Source organism: Empidonax traillii, unplaced genomic scaffold (genome assembly GCF_003031625.1).
Source record: "Empidonax traillii isolate 1590-97213 ecotype Southwest subspecies unplaced genomic scaffold, ASM303162v1 scaffold49:size1601597, whole genome shotgun sequence".
NCBI lineage: Eukaryota > Metazoa > Chordata > Aves > Passeriformes > Tyrannidae > Empidonax > Empidonax traillii.
In genome coordinates, this window is record NW_020955242.1 from 1,361,693 (window position 1) to 1,384,083 (window position 22,391).

At 42.0% G+C, this 22,391-nt stretch overlaps 1 protein-coding gene across 6 annotated transcripts in view; it reads left to right on the plus strand.

Moving 5' to 3' along the window:
- The first annotated feature begins 524 nt into the window (after positions 1 to 524).
- TOX3 (TOX high mobility group box family member 3) overlaps positions 525 to 22,391 on the plus strand; it is a 79,119-nt gene continuing 57,252 nt past the window's right edge. For 2 of the 6 annotated variants that reach the window (XM_027879016.1, XM_027879017.1), the window contains exon 1: positions 20,064 to 20,160. Coding sequence is in view for 4 of the 6 variants with exons in the window: in XM_027879011.1 (XP_027734812.1) it covers positions 2,690 to 2,818 (129 nt within the window). In the remaining 2 variants the exon portion in view is untranslated. Of the gene's footprint in view, positions 608 to 1,799; positions 2,819 to 6,952; positions 7,618 to 20,063; positions 20,161 to 22,391 lie in introns of those variants that run through there. The other 4 variants (XM_027879011.1, XM_027879012.1, XM_027879013.1 and 1 more) reach the window with 4 other exon arrangements.

Sequence of the window (22,391 nt, forward strand, 5' to 3'; positions counted from 1 at the left end):
ACTCTATTGTACAAGTCCTTTTAAAATAGTGCTTCCATTTTTTTTAATCCTCAGCTAGAATTATGCTGCTATTAATACCAGGGTTATTAATATGCTCTCAGAAGACTACATCATTAATTAGGAGACCTAAAGGATAACTAATGGGTCCTTTGGAAGACTATTCCCAGTTATTGCATGGATCTGATCTGTCCAAATAAAGCTGTACATCTACAGTCTTATCAAATTTTGTTTGTATCTTTGTATTCTCTGGAACTTATCATTAATTATTTTATGTTATCACAAGCGCCAGTAGAAGGTGTGACATTAATAACACAGTAGATCACTGTAACATTTGAAAGGGACACGATAGTGGCATTTTTTAATAATGACTTTTGTTTTTAAGGTATGACTGTAAAACTATACACAGCTTTTTACCTTATATCTTGGTAGTGTCTCATCAAGTCCTTCACTGGCTTCCAAAAGATGACCAAGAGCCCATCCCTTTCACAGCCACCAACAAAGGATGTGCACTGTGGTCCCTGAGAGTGCACACAACTCCCTTCCCAGCTCCCAGGGACAGCCAGGGAACTGCTCCCCTTCTCCCCAGGGTACCACAGAGCTCTCAAGGGTGAGTGTGTGCTTTATAGTGCAATGCGTGCACCTCGAACACATCAGAGGTCACAGAGCTGTATGGGTATAGTTCATTACCTATTCAAACAATGTATGAGTGAATCTGTTGCAGATAGAAGGGTTAAACATAACTTTTCTCGCCTGGAAAAACTCTTCACCATATCTCACTAAGACTTTTCAGAGATGTTTCATTAAAATAATTCTTTCAGTAATTAGACTTGACTCTACTGTAAAATCCAAGTTTCTGCTGGGGATACTCTTCTAAACACAGAAATTTAAAGAAGAATTTGGATTGCTCGTGGTGAGCATATTTTTCTTTCTGTAGACATTGTCCTTTTAAATTCCCTATAAAAGTAGGTGCAAGTAGCTTTTTTCCACCCCTTTTATAATAATTCCAGCAGTTTAAATGCAACAAATTTATGAATGTGGAGAGAGAGAAGAAGAAAACCAGAAACATACCACACATTCCTATATTAACAAATTTTATACATATATATATACACACACATACATACATACATACATACAGTGCCATTTCTAAACAAGTTTTCCTGTTTTGCTTTGAAATGGCATCCCTGGAAGAAAGGAATACACTGCTACAATTTCTTAGTTTCAGTTAATTTTATTCTTTAATGCTAATCTAGAAATGACATTGTTCCAGTCATTGTTCTCCCAAAGTCAATTCTTATATTACTGGACAGTTCCTTTTCTGTTTTCAGTACTGCAATCAGTTAGTTTTTCAACATGGTCTTTATCTCACAATAACTGTGTACTAGTATGTGAGGATACTATAACACTGCATTCAATAGCAACAGGATATTTACTCTGCCAAAAAGTAATCCTATATTGTCCATTACACACAGGTTATTTTGGAAGATTGTGGAATACTTTCTTTAAAGCAGCAGCAGCAACCTTTTTGCTGTAGCATTGTTCAACAGTATTAGTGGTTGTCTCTGCTCTCTAAACAACTCAAACACCCGTTTTTCTGCTAGAATATGGTTAGAAATATTTTATGGGATTTGAGGTGGGAGAATACTTCAGTTAAGGTAAGAGACTTCAGCAATCCACAGAAACACTGAGGCAGGCACATGTAAATGGCTGAAAAGTTTAATAATTTTACTTTTTCCCCAGTTTCACAAAGTAATGCATTTCCTGACTTGGGCCTGAAAGAAATAGAATTCAGGCAGTTGTGATTTTTTTTTTCCCTGCAACAATCCATACTTGTATTTTGAAACAGTGATTTGTATTTATAAGGAACGGCTATAAAAATAGTTTCAAAAAAATCCTTTGATTTGTAGTTCTTTAACTGTAGCAACTGAGACAAAGAGAAGGTAAATGATCATCTGGTAGACAAGCACTAAACTCCAGCTCCCCTGATTATTTGGCTTCTCCAATCTGCTGGCTGAAATTTCCTCCTTTACTGCAGGAAACGTAGTCAGTGACTAATAAGTGTTTATTGATCTCTGCTTGAGATACTTGCTGAGAAATGTAGATATCAATGAATATTTGGTCTGAATTAATGTTAAGAACAAAAGTTTTTTTCCTTATGGCCTCATTTATGCAGGGTATCCATGCCTGCCTCATCACTTATAAATGACAGCTGACTCTACAATCTGATGAGAAGTGGACTTCAGTGAGACAAACTCTAATGAATTAATACGCTACTAATTGTACTTTTTCTTAGCTAAAAGTTACCGGTGTAGTTGTTGCTTTGAAGGGTAAGTCAAAATATCATTGATTCTCAGCAGCTGTACTTGGTAAGTAGAATATAGGTCTAATTCAAAGCCCATTGCAATCAATTAAAGGGACTCTCTATTGATTCAAGGAGCCTTTAGATTCTTTTCTAAACCAGGCCCGGTTGGTGTTGTCTTTATTTTCTCCTTCTGTATTCCACCCCTTTTGTTTTGTGCCCTTCCATCCTGCACATGTGCTCTGGGGCGAAGGGGCTAAGACAGTCTTCCTTAACAGGTGACATCAGGGATACTGTTTTCCTCCCTCTCCTCTTGTTCCTCCCAGTTCTTGCAGAAGCCAACAGACACGGTGTAGGAGACTGGAAGAAAAGGTGGGCCCCACAGGAAACATGGAAGCACAGGCGCATCTGGGGACAGCCCCAGAGGACCAGAGCAGACCCAAGGACAGTGACAGGGATGCTGAGGATGAGCTCCTTGCCTGGGATTGGGAAGCTGCTGAGAGCACTCTGGATCCTAAGGTGATGACTTTCTACTTCTCTCTCTCCCCTTTTCTTTCTTTCTTCTCCCACCTTCCTCGCCAAATGTCTTGTAAAGCAGACCAAAGAATTCTACCAAGTGCCTTGTTGTGTCTGGAGAAGTTTGCTGAGTTAAGGTCTGCAAAGTGCCTTACTTTGTCTGAATGTTTTCAAATTTGTCAAGTACCTTGCTCTACTTGAATGTTCTGAAGATAGCAAGTAAAAGTTGTTATTGAATCTCCTGAATGAATTTCAGGTCTTCTAAATACTGGCTTTGCACTGTAAAACTGGAACAAAGAGTTTCAGTGCAGCCTTGGCTTGTTCCACCCCTTCTCCCTCATTTTCCTGCCCCCTTCCATGCTTGCTGCCTTTGCCAGTGGGAGGGAACTGTGAGGCCAGAGACAGGGGTGCTGAGGTGCAGGGCTGGTGGAGGACTTGGCAGGCCATCTCAGCATTTGGGTGTTAGGGACCTGGTGTGTTTGCTCTTATCTTTGAGGTTCCTTCCTGACCCTGTGATTTGTCGGAGTAAATCTTCCACTGCCTTTGGTTTCTGTATAATGACAACAACAAAAAAGTTACTGAGCCTCTGATAACTATTTCTACGTTACAGATTGGCAGACTGACACAAGGTTTGCAAAGTAGTTTGCAGAGGCTGTAAAGGGTACCAATTTGTCCTGGTACAAAAAAAAGACTCGCCAGGCTTGTGTGGGAATCAGCCAGGACTGGAACATTTCTATTTATCTGTGCAAGTTGAAAGGTTTCTGGGCAGTAGTGAGAATTTGTGCAGGCACACTTTCAAGTTTGTATATGACTGATTCACTCAATACAATTTCTGTTCTTACATCAGAAAAGCAGTTTGAGTGTTCTTAATGGCTTTTAAAATTGAATTGTGATGATGAGTCAGAAGAAAGTATAGCTGAAGATGGAACAGAGTCACCATTTGTGTGTTGCTGACTGAATCATAATTGCTGGCACCAGTAGGCATACATTCAAACCCTTATGGAACAAGGCTTTTCAAAAAGTTTCTTCGAAATGAAGGCTACCAGGACCAGGGAAATTACTGGAGTACTCCATTTATTGTAGATTTCCATTTGCTTTCATTAAACCAGCAGAAAAGAAGGGAATATTTACTCAAAACTGCAAATACTTCATACTTCCAACCACTCTGAAAAAAGAAAAAAAAAAGTAGAATTCCAAATCCAGAGTTTTACTGAAGGAACTTAGAGAATAGCTTGAGAGAAGAATTTGTTGGACTCCTTTCAAGCATCATGTACAGAAAGTTATAAATACTTTGGCTCATATTCCATCTCTAATGTACTCCTGAGATAAATATATTGTAACTAACAAACAGGTATGATGTCATGTATATGGATTAAAAGTCTAGCAGAGGTTACTCAAGTTTACTTATTTTATAAACTATACTAGAGACATGTTGAGAAAGGAAAATATACACTTGCCTAATTATTTAGTTTGTAAAATTCTGGTACCACATCACATAAAACCACATTTTATTTAAAAAGAAAAACAAATTAGCATATATATCCCAGTTTCTCTTCAGTTTTTCTTTAGATCATTTTAGATCACATATTAGTTCCACTGTGGTCTTACTTGTTCTGGAAAAGACTTACTTTGGGTACTAGGCAGAGGTAACAAAGCAAGATTATAGTCAAGGACTGGATTTTTGCTGTTGTTGGAAACATAAAATTTCTGTGGTTTAGTTTCAAAATTGTATAAACAGTATCTCAAGAGTTTTCATTAACTACTACTTTGGGGATAAGTGTTTTGCTGAACTTGAGCATAATTACTTTTTTCAACCCTCACTTTTTCCATTTCAATTTTACATTAACTTTCTGAGCCAGTGATGTCAAAATGGAATATTCTGAGGTATTAGTCTTATTTTCAGAAGCAACTGTGTTGGAAACCGTATATCCCATGAGAATACTTGAAATTATCATTATTTACCTCACTCCTGAACTTTACCCTCCTAACCCAGCAGCAGCAGCCGCCTGCCCATGGAGCACCTGGTGTGCCTCCTGCCGGCTGCCTCTGCTCCACAGGCTCATTTCTGGCCCTGGAGCAGAGGCCACTGCTCCAACAGTGGGACAGAAGAGATGACTTGGGCTGGTCAGCTGGGGCTGCCCTGCCAGGCAGGAGCTGTGCAGCAGCCAAAGCAGGCCATATGCTGCCCATGTATCACATAGGTCAGCAGCCTTTCAGTGGCTGCTCAGTGTGGCAACAGACCCAAATCCTAAACTTGGAATCATTTGCTGTTTGGTCCTTACTGAAGTAGTTTCCCTCTGAATTCAGTGGGAATGTGCTTTCGGTTTTTGTTGAAAGTGTAGAGACTCAGAGCTAGCCAGTCTGGAAATCGCTGTACTAATATAGCAGAGCACCCCAGAACTTGATGCCAATGATCTGTTTCTCTACTTGAGAATCTGCTTATTCCAACATGTATGCTTGGGTTTATGGAAATGTTTGTCACCCAAGGTACAAAACAAAGCAGGTATTACTCTATTAACCTCGGCTGAAATGTGTTTGCTGTGCCTGTATGCTACCACTTTTCTGTTGCTGCGTTGAAGAAATGCTCTAATGCAATGTTGCATTCTGAAACAGCTTCAGTGTCTTTTTCTGAACAATTTGCTTCTCTCAGGAGCATAAATAATTTTCGCCACAGGTATGGGGTGTGCTTGTGCGAACACTCTGCGCTGTACGTTCCTTAACCATTTTCTTTCTAGCAACGGAGTACATCTTGCAGGTGTTTTTTCCCCCTTGGTTAAAAATGGTTGACACAATAAATATGAAATTGGATTAGCTATTCAACAGAATATGCCTATTATCTTTGCTATTGAGGTATTTGCCCATTTTCTGCCCAGTTTTCTAGAGAGTTAAATTCTCAATATTCCATGTAAGTACAAATGTATCTGTGTTTAATTCTGCTCTCAGTACATACTAGAGATCTTCACTTCAAAGTGTGATACGTCAGAATCTATATGTGGCATAAAGGTGATCTGGTATGTCCTGTGCTACCAGGAACTACCTGTGCCACCATAAATATTGAACATAAAATTTCTAGGAATGGAGGTGGGAAGATGTTCCCTTTTTACATGTTGTAGCTATTGACTGTTTTATGGTTTGCTCCCTGGGTGTCTAGATCGTGTAGAATCATGCCTGGAGAGGGAGTGTGGGGCACTGAGCTTTTAAGACAGGCGTCAGTCAGAAGCGGGACTGAGCATCGGACCAGGTAGTCAGTCTGTCCTTGGCAGCCACGCAGAGATGCAGAGACCTTTTGAGAAGGTCTTTCTGCTGTTGTAGAGTTAAACCTTGTATATTTGTGTTGTCATTGCTATGTTGCAACCAAATGGAGTAAACTCAGTATGGGGTGCACTTTTAGTTGTATTATAACTGCCCAGGAATCTCTCCTAGACCCAAAAGGTGATGCTCTCCCCGTCACAAGAAGCCTTGAGTAAAGGCTTTTCATCCTTCTTCCTCGCATCTTGTCTGCAGGGCACAAGTAATGAGGTTAAGTGGTCTTTGTACTGCTTTAGTGTTTTCTCCAAAAGTTCTGGAGCAGGATTTCGGGTCAGAAAGGATCCATGCAAAGGAGCAAATAGTGCAGGGCAGTACCTATGACTGACTAAACAAATTTGGGTTATTAGCGGATTGCTTTGACTCACCAACCAGAGACTTTGCGAGTTCGGAGAGGTTTCTTTGAGGCAGGCTACTGTGATTTAAAGTCCTGCTCTTGACAGAACGCTAGAAAAATCTCCTTTCTTCTGCCACCAACCTGACGCAGCAAGGCAGCGGTGTCAATCGATAAAGTGCATTACCAAAAAAAAAAAAAAAGAGAGAGAAGGCAAAAAACTGGTGGAAGCGGTGAAAGTTACTCACCTGGAACCTTCGGGGAGCGAGGACAGCCATGGGAAGCGCAGCTGCCGCTCCCGGCCCCGCTCCGGCCCCGCACCGGGCGGGGGGGCTGCGGGCGGGCGGGCGGCGGGAGGGGCGCGGCGGGGCGGGGAGGGGCGCGGGCCCGGCCGCTCCTCCCGGGGAGCGCTGCCAGCGCGGCGCCGGTCGCTCGGCACTTCGCCCCGCAGCCCGGCCCGGCCAGCGCAGCCCCTGTTGCACCAACTCCGGGGTAGCCGCCCCCCTCCCCGGCAGCGCGGGGCGGCCCCGCCGTGTCCCGCTCCCCCGGCCCCGCGGCGGGGACGGTCCCCCCCGCCTTTGTCGGGCGGGCAGCGGCGGCCGGTCCGTCCGTCCGTCCGCGCCGGGCGCGTGGCTCCTTTGTGTACAGCAGCTGCTCCTGAATGCGGAGGCAAAGCCCGTGGCTTGGCACTGAGCTTTTAAAAAACAACAGCCCTCCCTCCCTCCCTCCTTCCCGCTCCCCTGCCCTCCCTCCTTCCCTCCCCTCCCCTCCTCCCTCCGAGGTGGACGGGCACCCACCTGGGGTCCGCCGCCCACCTCTCCTCTCATCCTCCTCTCTTCTCCTCCTTGTTTACCTGCACTTTTCCGCCGCCTCTTTCCCCCGCTGTCCCCGCCACCCCCCCGGCTCTCGCTCGTCCCCGCTCTCGGCGGGCTCGGCGCCCCGCGGCTCCGCTTCCTCGGCGGTTTGCCCGTGCCCCTGCCCCGGGGAAGGCACTTGAAGGTGGATCTATTAAACCTCCCGGTCGTCTCTCCAAGTGCACTTCTTGGACCAAATCTTCGGCATGGATGTAAGATTTTACCCGGCTGCGGCGGGCAGCGCGCTCCCCGGAGACCCCTCCAACCTGGACTTTGCCCAGTGTTTGGGTTACTACAACTACAACAAGGTGATTATTCCCGCGGGTGTTAACTCCTCGTGCTGCTGCCCGGGCCGATTCCCCTGGAGCCGGAGTTGGTGCTCCGTCGGGGCGGGGAGGCTCGGGGCTGGGGGATGCCCGGAGCCCGGGCAGGGTGCCGCTCTCCGCGGGGCCGGGGGACACCCGGACACGGCAAGTTGGGGTTGGCGGGGTCGGAGCTCGGGGCCGGGCGGCTCCTCCTGCCGCGGCCCCGGCGGGGCTCTCCCCCCGGGACCCGCCCTTGGGCCGGTGCTCGGGCGGTTCTGATGGGTGCGGAGCGCTGGCAGAGCCGGGAGGAGCGCGGGGAGCCGATCCTGCTCCCCCTGGCCCGGGAACAAAGGCGCGTCCCGAGCGCGCAGCGTTCGCGGTGGGGTTGGGACTTGCCGAACTTTCCCCGGCGCGTCGGGCACAGCCCGGTGGGGCTCGGGCGGCCCTGCGAGCAGGGAAAGGAGCCTTTCTCTGCTCTGCTCTCTCGGCTCATTCTGGCTCCGTTACGGCCAGTTTCTAACTAAAGGATTATACAAATGGGAGTATTATCTAAAAGTACATCAGCTGCTGGCACGGGAAGGTAACTAGCGCTCTGGTTTGGCGAGGGTTGTCAGAGAAGTTGCAGTACCCCTTCTGTGTAATCACAACTTCCCTGCGGCATGTGCAGCGTTTGGAATAAATGTTACAGTCAGAAGCAATAGTCATTTCCCAGTGCCTACCTTGGTTTACAGAAATATGCTTTAATAATACAGGGATGATTTGTTTCACAAATTGCTCAAATCTGTGAAAGGCAAAGTTAAGAATGACACTGTGACTCATGCTATTTTGAAAAAGACTTAGCTGTTTGCACTGTGATGTGTCAATAGCACATTGAGCTATTAGCACTGGGCCCTCACACATGCACATAAAGATCCCTTTCACACTGTGTTTTTCCTGGTGCTATGTTTGTCCAACCTCTGGGGCCTTTTGTGAGGCACTGCATGAGATGGTGGGGAAAAGAAGGGTGCTGCGCGAAGTCTAAGCTTACGTTAAACCCTGGGTTTTGTGGTTTTTTTGTTTTTTTTTTTTTTTTTAATCCTTTCCAAACGAATAAAGTTTGCCGAAATGCACAGATCACTTTCAGAGAGAGAAGTAATGTGGATTCAAATAGCAGCTGTAGAAAACTTTCTCCTAGAGGGATTGCTTGCGAGTAGATGTCGTGGGTGGACTCTTGTGCCGCCCGTGTCCATCCTGGCCGGTGGGTGCTGAAGTTTTGGCAGAGGTTCGGTGGCCGCCCCTTGTCCGTCCGTGCCGCGAGTGGCGATGCACGGCCCGGCCTCGCGCATGCGCCCTGCGCGGGGCTCCGGGAGCGCGGCTTTGTTAGTCCGGGGTGGAGGGAGAGCCGGGAGCGTGAATTGAAGATGAAATGTCAGCCCCTACTCCGAGCCCTGCTAAGGACTCCCAGAGATCTCAGATGCCTTGTAAATGCCCGCTGTTGTCCGACACGCCGGCTAATTTTGGAAACTTGCAGCACTTACCGGCAAGCAGCGTGTTTACTGTAAATTTCACTTGTTCAGAGACTTTTTGTTTTGCTTGGTTTTCTCAGGTACAGGTTACTGTATGGTGTCTTTTTAGTGTATTTTTTACCTCCATATTTTTTAATATCTTCTAAAAACCAGCAGTTTGTTGTGGCCTTTGACTTGCTGCAACTGCACAGTTGTGTAGAACCTTTTGACTGTATTTCCCTTCATCGCAGAGCATGCATTCAGGAAAAGTCAAGAGTAACTAACTTTTGACCTGCACACAAACACATTTCAGCTGCTGTACTCCTGAACATAATTTTGGCAAGTATCTTGCAGGCCAGGCTTCCAGTCTGCAGCAGAAAATATTTTAATTAACAGAGTGCAGCTCATGATGCTTGTGTCTTATAATAGATATCTTTGTATGCAAAAAGCCTGATCCAGAGCAGACTGACACGCGAAATTGTGTTGCTGTTGCTGCGAGCTCTTCATTGGCTCAGCTGGGAAAACAGCAACATGGTACACAGGTGTTCCAAGGACAGAGAAGGAATTTGTGAATGAGTTCCTAGAAAGGACGGTCTTAACTCTGTTAATCCAATCTCATTTTCTGCCTTGTTTATAATCTGTAACTAAAGGAATCGTCCTAAGTTTTGGGTTTTTTTAATTACTGTGATAAAAAAGTACGTTTATTTTGCCCCCCTGTCTTGCTTTCCTTGTATTCTGTCGTTTATCCTGTGTTCCTAAGGAAAATAAATGATTGCTCTGTTAGGCACTGAGATGACCAGAAGGCACAGAAAAAAAAGAGCTGAAATATTTACTCTGCTGAAGTAAATGGGAGAACTGTTATTGATTTCACTAGGGACAGTATTTCACCTCAAGTCTTTCTGAAACTCATTTGAGTATCCTGCCCACTCATCCGTGCCTGCTTCATTGTTAGAAGCTGTATCCATATTCTCCTTGTGACAGTGACATTGCCAGTGACAACTGCCGGGAAGCAGTGTGATGGCAAGAGTAAACACTGTGTGCTTGTGTATAGGTGCAGAAGCAGAATTATTTATGTGAAAATATTCTTAGGATCATTAAGACATAGAGTTGATGGCATATAGCCTATGTGTGGAAGATTGTATCTTGTATCACGGTGTCTAAAAATACCAAACATAAAGCCTTCTAGTGCAAATGGATTGTGAGACAATGCTGCCTTCCAGCTGCGTGCTTTAAACAGAATTTCCCAGGACTGTATGGTTTTTTTTTTTCTTCAGTGGGTACAGCAACAGCAGGAATGTGGCAAACTGACCTGTGAATCCCCAGGCAGGACTTGGGATCTCTGGGTGCCCAGTGAGCGAGGGTCAGCGGTGGGAGGTGAACTGCAGCCTGAGTCCTGGGCTTGGAACAGGCCCAGGAGCTGTCCTGGTCCCCACCTCCAAGTACCCTTCAGTTGGATTCCATCTCCACAGCTGCTTAAGAGCAATGTTGTGCTTTTGCAGTTGCCAATACTGGATAAGTAGGCCTTAGGGTAAGGGATCTCATCTTGTGGTTTTTTTTGGGAGGAGCATTACTTTTGAGTATATGACAGGCAGTTGAAAGCAGAGTGCCGTACATAAGTATCCCTGCCATCCTTTGTAGTACAGCAGTTTCTAGAAGATTCATTGGCGTTATTTTGGTTGAGATGGTTTGCAACATGGTGTACACGTGTAGAGTGCAAAAGAGGAAATAAAGACACAAGTACAGCGATTTGTCCAAGGTTACATGGTCGCTGACATAATCAGGGCCACAACCAAGGTATTCTGAGATTCAGTCCAGTGGTTTATGCTGAATCTCATTTACTCTAATAGGATTACTTACATGTTTAAAGTAAAGCATGTGCTTAAGTGCTTTGCTGGATCAGGGCCATATTTGATAAGTTTTCAGTCCTGGTGTGAGAGTACACAACTTCACCCTGCATGTGTCTGGCCGGTGGTGGTTCAGGATAATAGGGATCCACCTCTGCTTCATGGAATTGCACAAGTGAAATCATGGTCTGCCTGCTTCTAGAAGAATCCTGCTGCGGTATGCTAAAAAAAATTCACCAAAAAAGCAACTATAAAAATTACAGAAAGTTGAAAGAGACCAGCTGTTGTAAAACATTCTGCTTCTGTTTTGAGCCCTTTTATGGTTCTGCAGATGGAGAATGATTCTGGACATTCACTACAGTTGAGTAGCTTTTTCTAAACAAACTTTTTCACTTATTGAGTAAATTACATGTCTTGAACTAAAAATATTTAGGGAACTACTATTCATCCTAGCACATACATTTTTTTGATAAAGGAACTGTAATTCTTATATGCAATTCAAAAAAAGGGAAAAGAAAACTCCAAAACCTAAACACATACAGCTGAGTGCTCAAGTTAACATTATATTAAATTCCAGAATCCTTACTTCATTATTTAGCCGTCTACATTTTATAGTGTTTATCTCTCCTGCACAGATTGTCCTTGAAGGATACAAATTTCAAACATACATACCTTAATTTAGGCACTTGCATACATATGAGAATGTCAGAGCTTGATGTTTTTTGCAGAAATATTTTTCATTTTACAAAGGAAGCTTGGGAGGTTTATCTTGTTCTTCCAGAGGTAAAGCAAAGACAGCAGTAGTTTAGTAGTATGCTAAACTGGGGCTCTAAGTCATTCCTATTAGCCTGTGTTGTTAGGAAAAAATGGATTACAGTTATGCAAACGATTGAAAATCACTCTTTCAAATTTAGTGTGGCTATATATGCATAGGTTTTCCTTTCCTATAGCAGATGGTGAGAGACAATGGGTGCATGTATGCTGTTAAGAGAGAAAGCTCCATGCTCACTCATCATCTGCCCTGCAAATATGCTCATTTACATCTGGGCTCTGCTCTGGTGCAGATGGGGTGGTCTCTGGTGACTGGAGGCTGTTGTGTGCTGTGGTCATACATGTACCTACAGCCTGACCCTGACAAAGGTGGCCCCAGGTGATGGGAAAGTGCAGAAAATACCAAGGAGCTCCCCTAAAGTAGAGATGCATAGCAGAGACACAAGTATAGGTCTTGCTGGAGGCAGTTTAGGTGAAGGATTTGGAAATTTCTGTTGCAATAGCAACTTAGTAAATGGCATTTTATATTCATTATTTTCTGCTGATCTTCTGGTACATGTGGCAAGTGTGCTGAACTGCTTCTTTTCCAGAGCACCTGCCTGCTGCCTCAGATACCTCAAAACCTGAGGACCATGCAGGCAATTACTGCTAGAGAGCAAAGTAGTTCCCAAAATATTTGGCTGTCCAATCCAGAACTAAAAGTGTTGGATATATGATTCCTAGTCCTTGGAAGAGGAAGTGCAATGATCACATGAGTAGGGAGCCCCTGGTGGTCTAGTGGTTAAGGACATGGCGCTGTCACCGCCGAGGCCCGGGTTCGATTCCCGGTCGGGGCCACTCCCCGGGCAGATGGAGCTTGTTAGCCCTGTAAGGCAATCCATCTACATCCTGAGGACCTCGCTGCCACCGTCCAAGCTCACTTGGCCCCTGCAGATGAACCTCAGGATTAAAGGGTGGGCTCAGTTCCGCACACACTGTGTCTCACCTAAAAAATCCAATGCGCAGGCTGGAAGGTGGAAAGACCTTCCCCGGTTCTTCGTTCGCGAAGACTGGCCATTATTATATTAATATGTCCATCAGAATGCAAATTATAGTTTGTATCATCACCCCACCCTGCATTAGGCTGTTTTTCAGGGTCAGTCACCCCAGAGGTTTTATGATGTAGCTGAAGAGCAGGCTGTGAAAGGAAACCCCTGTATGCCAAAGGCAGCAACTGTGTAAGAACCTGTGCTGCTCAGAATGAGCACCTGTAATGATACTAATTGGATTGTGCAGTGTACAGTTTGTGCAGCTCCTATACAGAATGTACCATTTGTTATCAAGACATAGGGACTTGCTTGTATACGGAATATACTTAGTAGAAGTGGGTTTTTGTAAATATTTTTTAGATATTTTCTTTACAATAGGTTTTAGTAAGATGATTGTAGTAATGTAATATATGAAGAGTTTGAATTTGATGCATATAGATATTTGGAGTACTTAGAGTATGTGTGGAAATGACTAGTTGTGTTTCTTAAAATAATGATATTTTTTAACAATTACAACTGATGTGTGCATGCCATGGACATGGATACCCACTCACTGTCTGGCTCTGGAGTGAGGAAATATTGTCTAAATCCACTGGGTTGGCAAGAGCCTCATTTCCGTAGTATCACCTGCATCAAATGCTGTGTTTCATGCAGAGGTATTGAGTCCAACCGGACCTGATAATGAATTATCTTGATTTTCTAATAAAATCTAAAATAGAAACACAGGAAATAACAGCTTCTATTCTTTGGCAGATACTCGAGATGAGGGTTGCTTGCGTCGGCTGTCAGTTGTGTGACTCATTTGTTGCAGTTTTGTGCAGTGTCTGACAAAGCAAGGCCAGTCAATCTGTGACCTGTGGTTTGTGCTGCAGCTTTTATTAAATCTACAGTTAATTCATGCCTATATATTTGTTGAATTCTGACACTCCCTGAAAACCTAAGTAGTGCTGTTGAATGATGATAATCTAATTTAAGAGGAGAAGAATTTGTACAGCACTAATCCTGCCTTTTTTATCTGTAATCACATTTCCACCGCCGTAAAATTGAGTACTGTTATACAGACCTAATGGCAGGGTTGAATTTTCAAATGCTTCAAACTCTTATCTGATCGTCATCTTCTGTACTGGTACCTGTCTGTGATGTATTTATAGAGTGCCAGTCACCATAGTATCTTTGCGATGATTGCTACCAAAATTGAGAACTCTGAGGTGAAAATCTAATCAGGACTTTAGATAACAATGTCACACAAGAGCCTTCTGGTCTTTGCCTCTCTGCTCTGTTCAGATGAAGACTTTGATGAGATCATGCTTGCTGCCACGTTATTCATTATTTATTTTTGTAACAAGATTTCTATTTCATATCTTTTCCTCTGCATGTTAGCACATGTCAAAACAGTCCAAATTCTGTTTTGAATGTGTTCTCTCTGTTTATACCTGAAACAATATATTGAAAAACACAGGCATTACAGGGCTGCTTAACTAGCAAAACCGAAAAGAGAGACTATTACACAGCTGTTTCTGCTCAGGTACCTTGAATAGCTGAACAGATGTTTTCATGAACTTCTTCAGACACTTCATAGTAATGGGCAGATTAGCTGAAAATATCATCACATTAAAAATAACTGAGTCTTATGACTGGAGTGCTGGAAGTATGATTGACCAATGCTACAGACTGAACTCTGTTGGAAAAAGGTGTGCTACTAAAAATAGACGATATTAATTTATAATTGAAAATGAAAAAACTTTTAACAGTTCATCTAGTTTTCAGTTTGTGTAGTTCCTGTGCCAGCTCTTGGTGTCAGTGTTCACTGTTTACTCCTGCATGACCAGTTTGCCCAGCAGCCCACGTTTTGTTGAAAAGCAAGAGGGAAAAGAAAAGCATTCCATTCTCAAAAATTGCAAGTTGAGAGTATCCCTTAATATCCCTTTAAGCTTGATTTAGACAAAGAGTCACAGATACAAATCTACTATTTTTTATTAATATTTTTTTCCCCTGGCCCCTTGTATTTCAGCCTTGTTTATGCCCACAGGAAACTCATTCAGTGCAGGCATCTTTCATGTATTTACGTGGGCATTAGATCGGGCCTGCCCTTGGCATTTTATGGCAGAAATTGTTATCAATGCCATGTTTTATCTTTGCTGTCATAGCCCTTCTTACTGTTTGGGTCACTACAGCCATATATTATTATTTCTGGCCAAAGACTTGTGAGGGCTAAAACTAATGTGGAAGACAGTGGATTGTGACGTAGTGAAGTTGAAAACAAAGTGTGTGTTGGGATGAAATGCCAGGATTTGGGCTGACAACCTCTGAAATAAGGGACCAGAGGTCTTAGCTACTGGCTGAGGTGAGAGCTGCAGAGGCAACAGCATGGGTATCTCCTCACTTTCCTCATCTGCTTTACCAAGTATGTAATTGCTGGTTCTGTAAAATCATTATGTTGACGCAATATTTCTTGGACAGACACTTGGATTTTCTTTCTCTACGCTGAATAGTCTGAAGAGTTCTGATCAATTGGGCACCCTAACAAAAAGTTGCAAAGACATAAAATTACTTGTATGGTGGGTTTTGTGGAAAAGGAAGTCTGTATGCATATGGTTTCGGTCACTTGGGGCAAGGTGTCTTCATCTCTCCTTTTGGTTTCCTTATGAAATCTTTTCAGGAGAAACTCTGCTGTGTTTGGCACTTCAGGTGGATATAGTTTATTCTGTAATTCTGTAAGCAGTTAATATGAGAGAAATTAGATAGGAACCTAAAATCTAAATAGCTTTATACATCCCAAATTAAAAAGTAGGGCTTTTTTTGGTTTGTTTTGTGGTGTGGTTTTATTATTGTTAGTTGGTTGGTTTTTGTTTTGGTTTGTTTTTTGCAAGGAATCCATGTATGGAAACAACCTGAGCTTTATGAATCATCCTTTTTATTCCCAATGGGACAACTTCTGTATTCAAAGTCACTGAATTATATAAAGGTTTGTAGGTTCAGGACATATTCAAGCACCTCAATATTGATTAACTGTCTTATTTTGATATGAAAAATGGTGTTAAAACCACACAGGAATCAATTGCTGAATGTTGAAGTAGCTTATTTTCAGAGCAGATCATATTTATCTGCTGTTCTTTTTATGCTACCCTCTTTATAGTTGTATGGCTTATACAAATAGTTGACTTTTGAATGGTTTAGGATACTGTAGTTCAGTATTACTTTGTTATTAATAAAAATTCTTTTGTTAAACTGTACTTTTATCTGTTTACCTGATAGGGGATTAGCAATCCTCTATTTGCTTTCTTTAAATAAAGAAGAATTTTATTAGGCATGGAAAAATAATAATTTTGTTTGCTTTAGTAGGTTAATGCTGTTACTTTTGTGGGTTCTTGGTAAGCATGTGGATGAAATTATGATAATAATAGACAGTCATGTAAATATGGGGGTATCATGCTATTTATCTGTTGTAGGAAAAAACTTGGTAGTTGTCATTTCCTATCACAGCCCATCATGGTTCTTCTGTTGTTTTGCTTGATAGTTTGAAATACATTACCTTAGATTTAAAAAAAACCTACTCGATACACATGGCAAAATAAACAGAATTTTGCAACGCGTTCTGTGCTCTGTTTTCACAGCAGGACTGTAAGTAAAAACAAGACTGATTTCAAGACTGTACACCGGACATATCAGAGGTGTAAATGCATTGTCAGGTGCGAACGTAAGAGCTTAGAATAGATTTGCCCTACAAAGCAATCACTAGAGTAAATAATATGTTTATGCCTATGTGACTTTCTGTTTGTGTTCTATGAGGGTGTCCAGTAACTGTGTTTCTAATGATAAAATGAAGTAATTTGTATCAATTTATTTTGCTCTGCCAAATAATAAGCAAGTTCTATATTATTAAATGAAAGGATTTAACAGATGCTTCTGCTGTCCTGTCCTTCTGACACTTTTAAAACCTACTTAAAGCTATCTTTATGTTCCTGTGGTGGTGCAGCTGAGACCCAAGGAGTGCATCTGGAGTGGTAAATCAGATGTTATGTCACACAAGGCAGCCTGGCTTCCTAAACAGTGGCTTGCATCACTGCTTCCATGATGGAGATCTACCTGTTGTTTATGGCATAGCAGAAGTGCTGGTAAGGAAAGCCGCTTTTGTTTCATTCTCATACCTTCATCTAAGCCTTTTTTAACATAATAGGGCTGTGCTAGGTTCTTGGATGATGCTTGTAAGGTGTACTGGGTATTGTATGGCTTCTTGCAACTGTTGTTTCAAGGATTTGACAAGCCATCCGTGTGTGCGTTCTCAGTCTTACCTTGATCTTTTTCAAATGCTGTTTGAATCAGCCATCACTGTACATCAGTGGTTCAGTGCAGTGGTTCACTGCCCCATGCTCTCCCAGCTGTCATGCCTTAGGGAGATGAGGACTTGCTTCTGAGATTTTCCCTTTGTGGAATCAGCTTTGGGGGTGCCTTTACTATGAGAGGACCCTTGGACCGTGCTCTGCATCAGCATGTTCCTTGGGTGGCTTTCTCATCTCCCCTTGGCTCTGCTGCCTGCTCTGGCTTGGCCTTGCTGGCGGATAAAACATACCAAAACCCTGACATTCCTGGAGCCAACCACAACTGGAACAGAATTTCATTGTATATGCAGTTCTGACGGAATAAGGTGAAAGACAGGTAGTGTAATCTAGGGCCAAATGTGACTCAGAGCGATTAATCAAAGATCAAATGAAAGGAAAAGGTAGTTCTGTTCATTAAACACCTACTCAAGTAGGCAAACAAACAGCACTTCTGTGTTGTGCATGCATACATGTGTGGTATGTCCAATGTACAGCTTAGAGATCAATCTTGCTCTTCTACCTGTAATTCTTCTCAAAAAAATCCAGCTATAGAATGGTAGCGTGAGCTTCTGTGTTTATTTTGCCTCGATCTACAACTATAGGCTTAAGTAGCAAACTGTTTTTTCTAAATTTAGTTGGCAAACAACTTGTGATAGGATAGCAGCCTTTTTCTGTCTTCTGTGTTAGAATGTGTTTGAGTAGGGATGGAGAAGATTGGCTTTGACTTCTATCAGCACAAATATATTGCTGGCGATAACATATCATACGAGTGTGCTGCCTATCTCCCTGTATTCTTGTCTCTAGCAAATAGCAATTTTTCAAGAAACTTGCCCTTCTGTTAATAGTCTGGTGGAGAGTTTACATGCCAGAAAAGAATCCTGATTCTTCAGTTGATAGCATATTAAAAGAGGGTTTTTTGAGCTTTTTGTTGGTTTTTGTAAAGAAAATTGGCATCTATCACTTGTAATATGTGTAACTAATAAATGTGAAATCGAAAACGTGACTCTTGGACAGTCACACATTTTTAAAGCACAGACAATGTGTATTGGTCTGCATCAGTTCTAACAAGCTTCCACTGCTTAGAAAATGTGGGGAGAGTCACTTTGCTCCTGTGCAGAATACAAACAATAGGATACATACATCATCTCTGGGGTTCCTGGGGCTCCTTACCGTTGCTTGTCACTTTGGGATTGCTGATTAACTGAGTTCCACTACAGCACACTCTGCATCACATTCCATATTATTTGTGTGTTTATGCAGAATTATTTCTAAATAGAAGTTTTTCAGGTTACTTCATCACAAGGCATAAGTGACAGACAGTGATGATAAAGAGCTTGATTCATATTATGACTAACTGCAGGCGAACATTATGTTGTTATGCCTCATTCTCAATGTTTCTGTGACTCAAAAAGGACTCCATTAAAATTCCATGACATCAATACAGTATTTTAAATGCATATGCAAGGATAAAGTATAGAAGTCATAAGACTATAAATACTTATCCATATTATTTTAGACTAAAAACATTTAGATCTTTGGAGTTTCATTTATTCTCTGCATGGGTGAGACCTGAAATCAAGTATACATCTTACTTTCTGCCCCCCAGATGTAACATTTTTTCTTTTAAAATAAGAGTGAAAATTAAAAAAAGGAACAATTTCCTTGGAGGAAAATCATATTCATGAACTCAGATTGAAACTTTGCAGGTACAGTGAATACAAGCAATGCACTGCAAATCTGGCACAGAATGTTGACAGTGAAAAATCTTTAATCTCCTACTTCCTTTTTACTTGTTTACTTTCTTTTCCTTTTATTTTTTTTTTAACAGATTTTTTCCATTTCTTCTTATTTTGTTGAGTCTTAGAGTTTTACTTCATCATCCACACTCCTGTGGTAGGAAGCAGTCATTGCATTCTCTGTTGCCAAAGGAAATGGCCATTTCTTGATTTAAAAGAAGAATAGAGCAAGGGCTGTGTAACATCTTGAGGAGAAAGAGGGAATGGTGGCTGAGGAACACTGCTAAACATTTACAGTTTGAGGATCAAGTGTTTTCACTCTGTCCGAGTTCCTAAACTTCTTGTAGTTCTGGGTGGTATTTGTCTTTTTTTGTGTTTTGGGGTTTTTGTGACTGAGGCATGGGTGGGTCAGCAGGGGGAGAAGAGGGTGAAAGTACCTGTTATTCACATTTAAAAATTTTCTCTACATTTTGAAGAACTAATCTTTGATTCTCATTTGATCAAAAGAAAGAGGCAGGTTCGTCTTAGCTTCCTTATTCTGTTGGGTTGGACACCCAAACAAAGGAGCTCCTACCTACAGCCTTCTTTTTTCTGAAACTCTAGTTTTCAGGGATCTTTGAATAAGAAATAACAGGGGTTTAGATGATGAATCTCACTGTGTATGCTAGAGGAAGGCCAGTTGCTTATTGATCCCAACTACTGAAGTTTTCCCTGTGAAGCTGATTTATGTTTATCTTAAAAAAAAATAAGTCAATGAGAGAAACAAACTGAACTTCCTGTAAGAACTGATTTAAAACATACTCCAGCTTTTTCGTTCTCGTCCTTACTTTGTGAAAATCTTCTGTGGATTCAAAGGAAAGGGTGCAATCCTGCTCTTGCACATAGCCATATACTTTCTTTGAAGAAGAGAGTTCTGTCTGCTTTTGAATTGAGCTTCGTAAACTTGCTGAGAAAATTCAGCTCAGAGGATTTATTTTGGAACAGTAGTTTCTTGGGTGCTGAACCATTCATTTCCTAAAAGGATAAAGCCACCTGCTGACAAAACAAAAAGGAATTGATGCTACTGATGATGCTTTACCTGAGGCCAGGCTCTAATGTTGGTAAGTGTTAACTCTGTCTGCTGGAAAGCTCCACATCTGTTGGACCTCTTATCATTACCAGAAACAACGCATTTTCCTCACTGGAAATCATAAACATAGTCTACAATTGGTTTTGTCTGCACTTCTACTAAATAAATGAATGATTATTATGTTTTCTCCGGCTTAGATACCAAACAAAAATGAAGGAAAATACTATGTACAGCTGAGAAGGTGTAGATAATCTTCGTCTCTGAAGTGTGAAAGAACTGACACATAAAATTGCAGGTCTGTCAGCAAAGGATTGCTTTTTTGGTTGTGTGGGGTGTTTTATTGGTTTTTTTTACAAGTACCTTGGAGTTGGAGAATTTATTTTTCTTAAGAAAAGGAGAAATAAGAAACTTAAAATATTTATGCCCTAATGGCAATACTGGAAACCCAAGCTTGAGAAAGAAAACAGTGTTGTTCCAGATGTGTCTGTACAAACACTGGCCATGAGCTTAGAATGGGAATGAGGAGAAAGGCTCTCTCTTCCAGAGGACTGAGGTGCTGAGGCAACTTTCCTATAGTGGAGGGGACAAAGGAGCAGTAGTCATTTTTAAGGCTCAGAGTTGATACTAAATGTCATATACTGTGGCTGGGATGAAACAGGGGCCATGGGGTTGGTTGTACTTTTAATCTTGTTTAATGTTGTTCTTTTAGGCTTCATCTTTACATTCCTAAACATGTGATATTTAAGTTGTGTTATGTATTCTGTGAGTCTTACAGAGTGAGTCTCCGTGAGACTCTGGATAAGGCAGCCACAGATGTGATAGTTACTTACAGGCTCAATAACAATTTTGGAGTTTTGCATAACAGCTAGCAAAGAAAATGTACGTCTGAAGTCTAATTTTGTGGTGGAAAACTATTAGAAACAAGATATGTAGATGGTGGATAGTTATCTAGCATCTTGTAGTGAATGTGACGGGATTACTTAGTTTTTCCTTCACAAGTGGTCTGCTTTTCCGTGGTGAGAGTGAGAGTGAGAGTGGAGAGGGAGGGAAAGGCCTTTAAGTGTTTGAAAGAGGTGATGAAACAATCCACATGTGGAACTTTAACAGTCTCCAGAAGAGAAGTGGTAGATGGTTTGTCTTGATGTGGGTGGTTTTTGAGTGCACATCTGCTTCATCACCTCCGTGCTCTGCTAACTGGTAACTACCTCCATTCCTAAGTTTCTAAAAATATCTGGCCTTGCTGATCTGAATAAGAGCTTCGTTTTCAAGAAGTGCTTGGACTGTGGAGCTAAGCAACCCTTTAGAGAGATACATGAAATGTTTGCAAATGTTTGTAGTCCATCTTAGTACCTGTATGTGTTCTTCAGCAATGTAAGTCTGTTTCTCTTCTCTAAAGGTCATAAAAAATGGGAAATTATGATAGTGGATAATTACTTTGCCTTTAATCCATCGAGACAGAGTATGTAGTCCTGTGTGGGTAAGAAGTTCCATCTGCCAGCACTGTTGTAAATATTCCAGCAATCACTCAGTTGAACTGGTTTTGAGTTTCAGTCTCAAGAAACCTTTAGGGTAATCTCAGAAGGTTCAGAAAAAAAAAATTAAAAAATGGCAAATATCTGCTAGTTCTGAGGTTTTAAGAATTGGATGGTTGTTTCTGAACACTCATAACCTAATTTTAAAATATCTGATTGTTTGCATTTGCTACATGATTTTCTGGGAATTACTGAGCTCTGAAATGTACTGTGAAGATTTACTGCTTGGTTATAAGGCAGTTTAGGTGCAAAAATCTTATTGTCAAATTTCATTGCTGCTATTTCTTAATATCTCTTGGGACAGGTACTCTAATTTTGTGCCATTAAAGTGTGATTAAAAACCAATATGAAGTTATTTCAAGAAGATTCTAGCTTAGTCTTTTTTTGAAGTTGGCAGTTTAACTTTGAAACAGGTGACTAGAGCTGATGTGAAAGTTTTCTTCAAAGCCTCAGTTTTCCAAAGTAATGATTGTTCCTACTTCAACTGCTAAATACCAGCAATGAGATTTTATTTGTTTATGCTTGTGCATCAAAATGGGAGATAAAGTATTTTATCTGGATGAAAAAAAAAAGTGAAAAAACTCACTGTTTTTCATGTCAAGTGGACTTCAAAAAAGGGATTGGGAAATATGTGAAGCTTTTTTAGCATCACAGACCTGAAGCTTGATGACCATGCATTTATCCTTGGCCTAATGTATCAAATACTTTTTATGGCGTACTGGTTTGAGAGATAAAGGCTGGGGTCTAACAGGCAGGGAAGCACATCTGTTGGAAAGGACCAGCATATCCTGGTGGATGGAAACAAAATAAGGAGCAGCAAGGTGGTCACTACCTGACACGCTTGCCCTGTGATCAGGGGCTCGGGGAGCAGGACTTGGCCAGCCTGGAGAAGGGAAGACTTCAGGGGACTTGAGAGCAGCCCCAGTACCTGTGAGGAGATGGAGCCAGGCTGTTCACAAGGGTTTGTGGTGGGAGGATGAGAGGCACAAGCTGA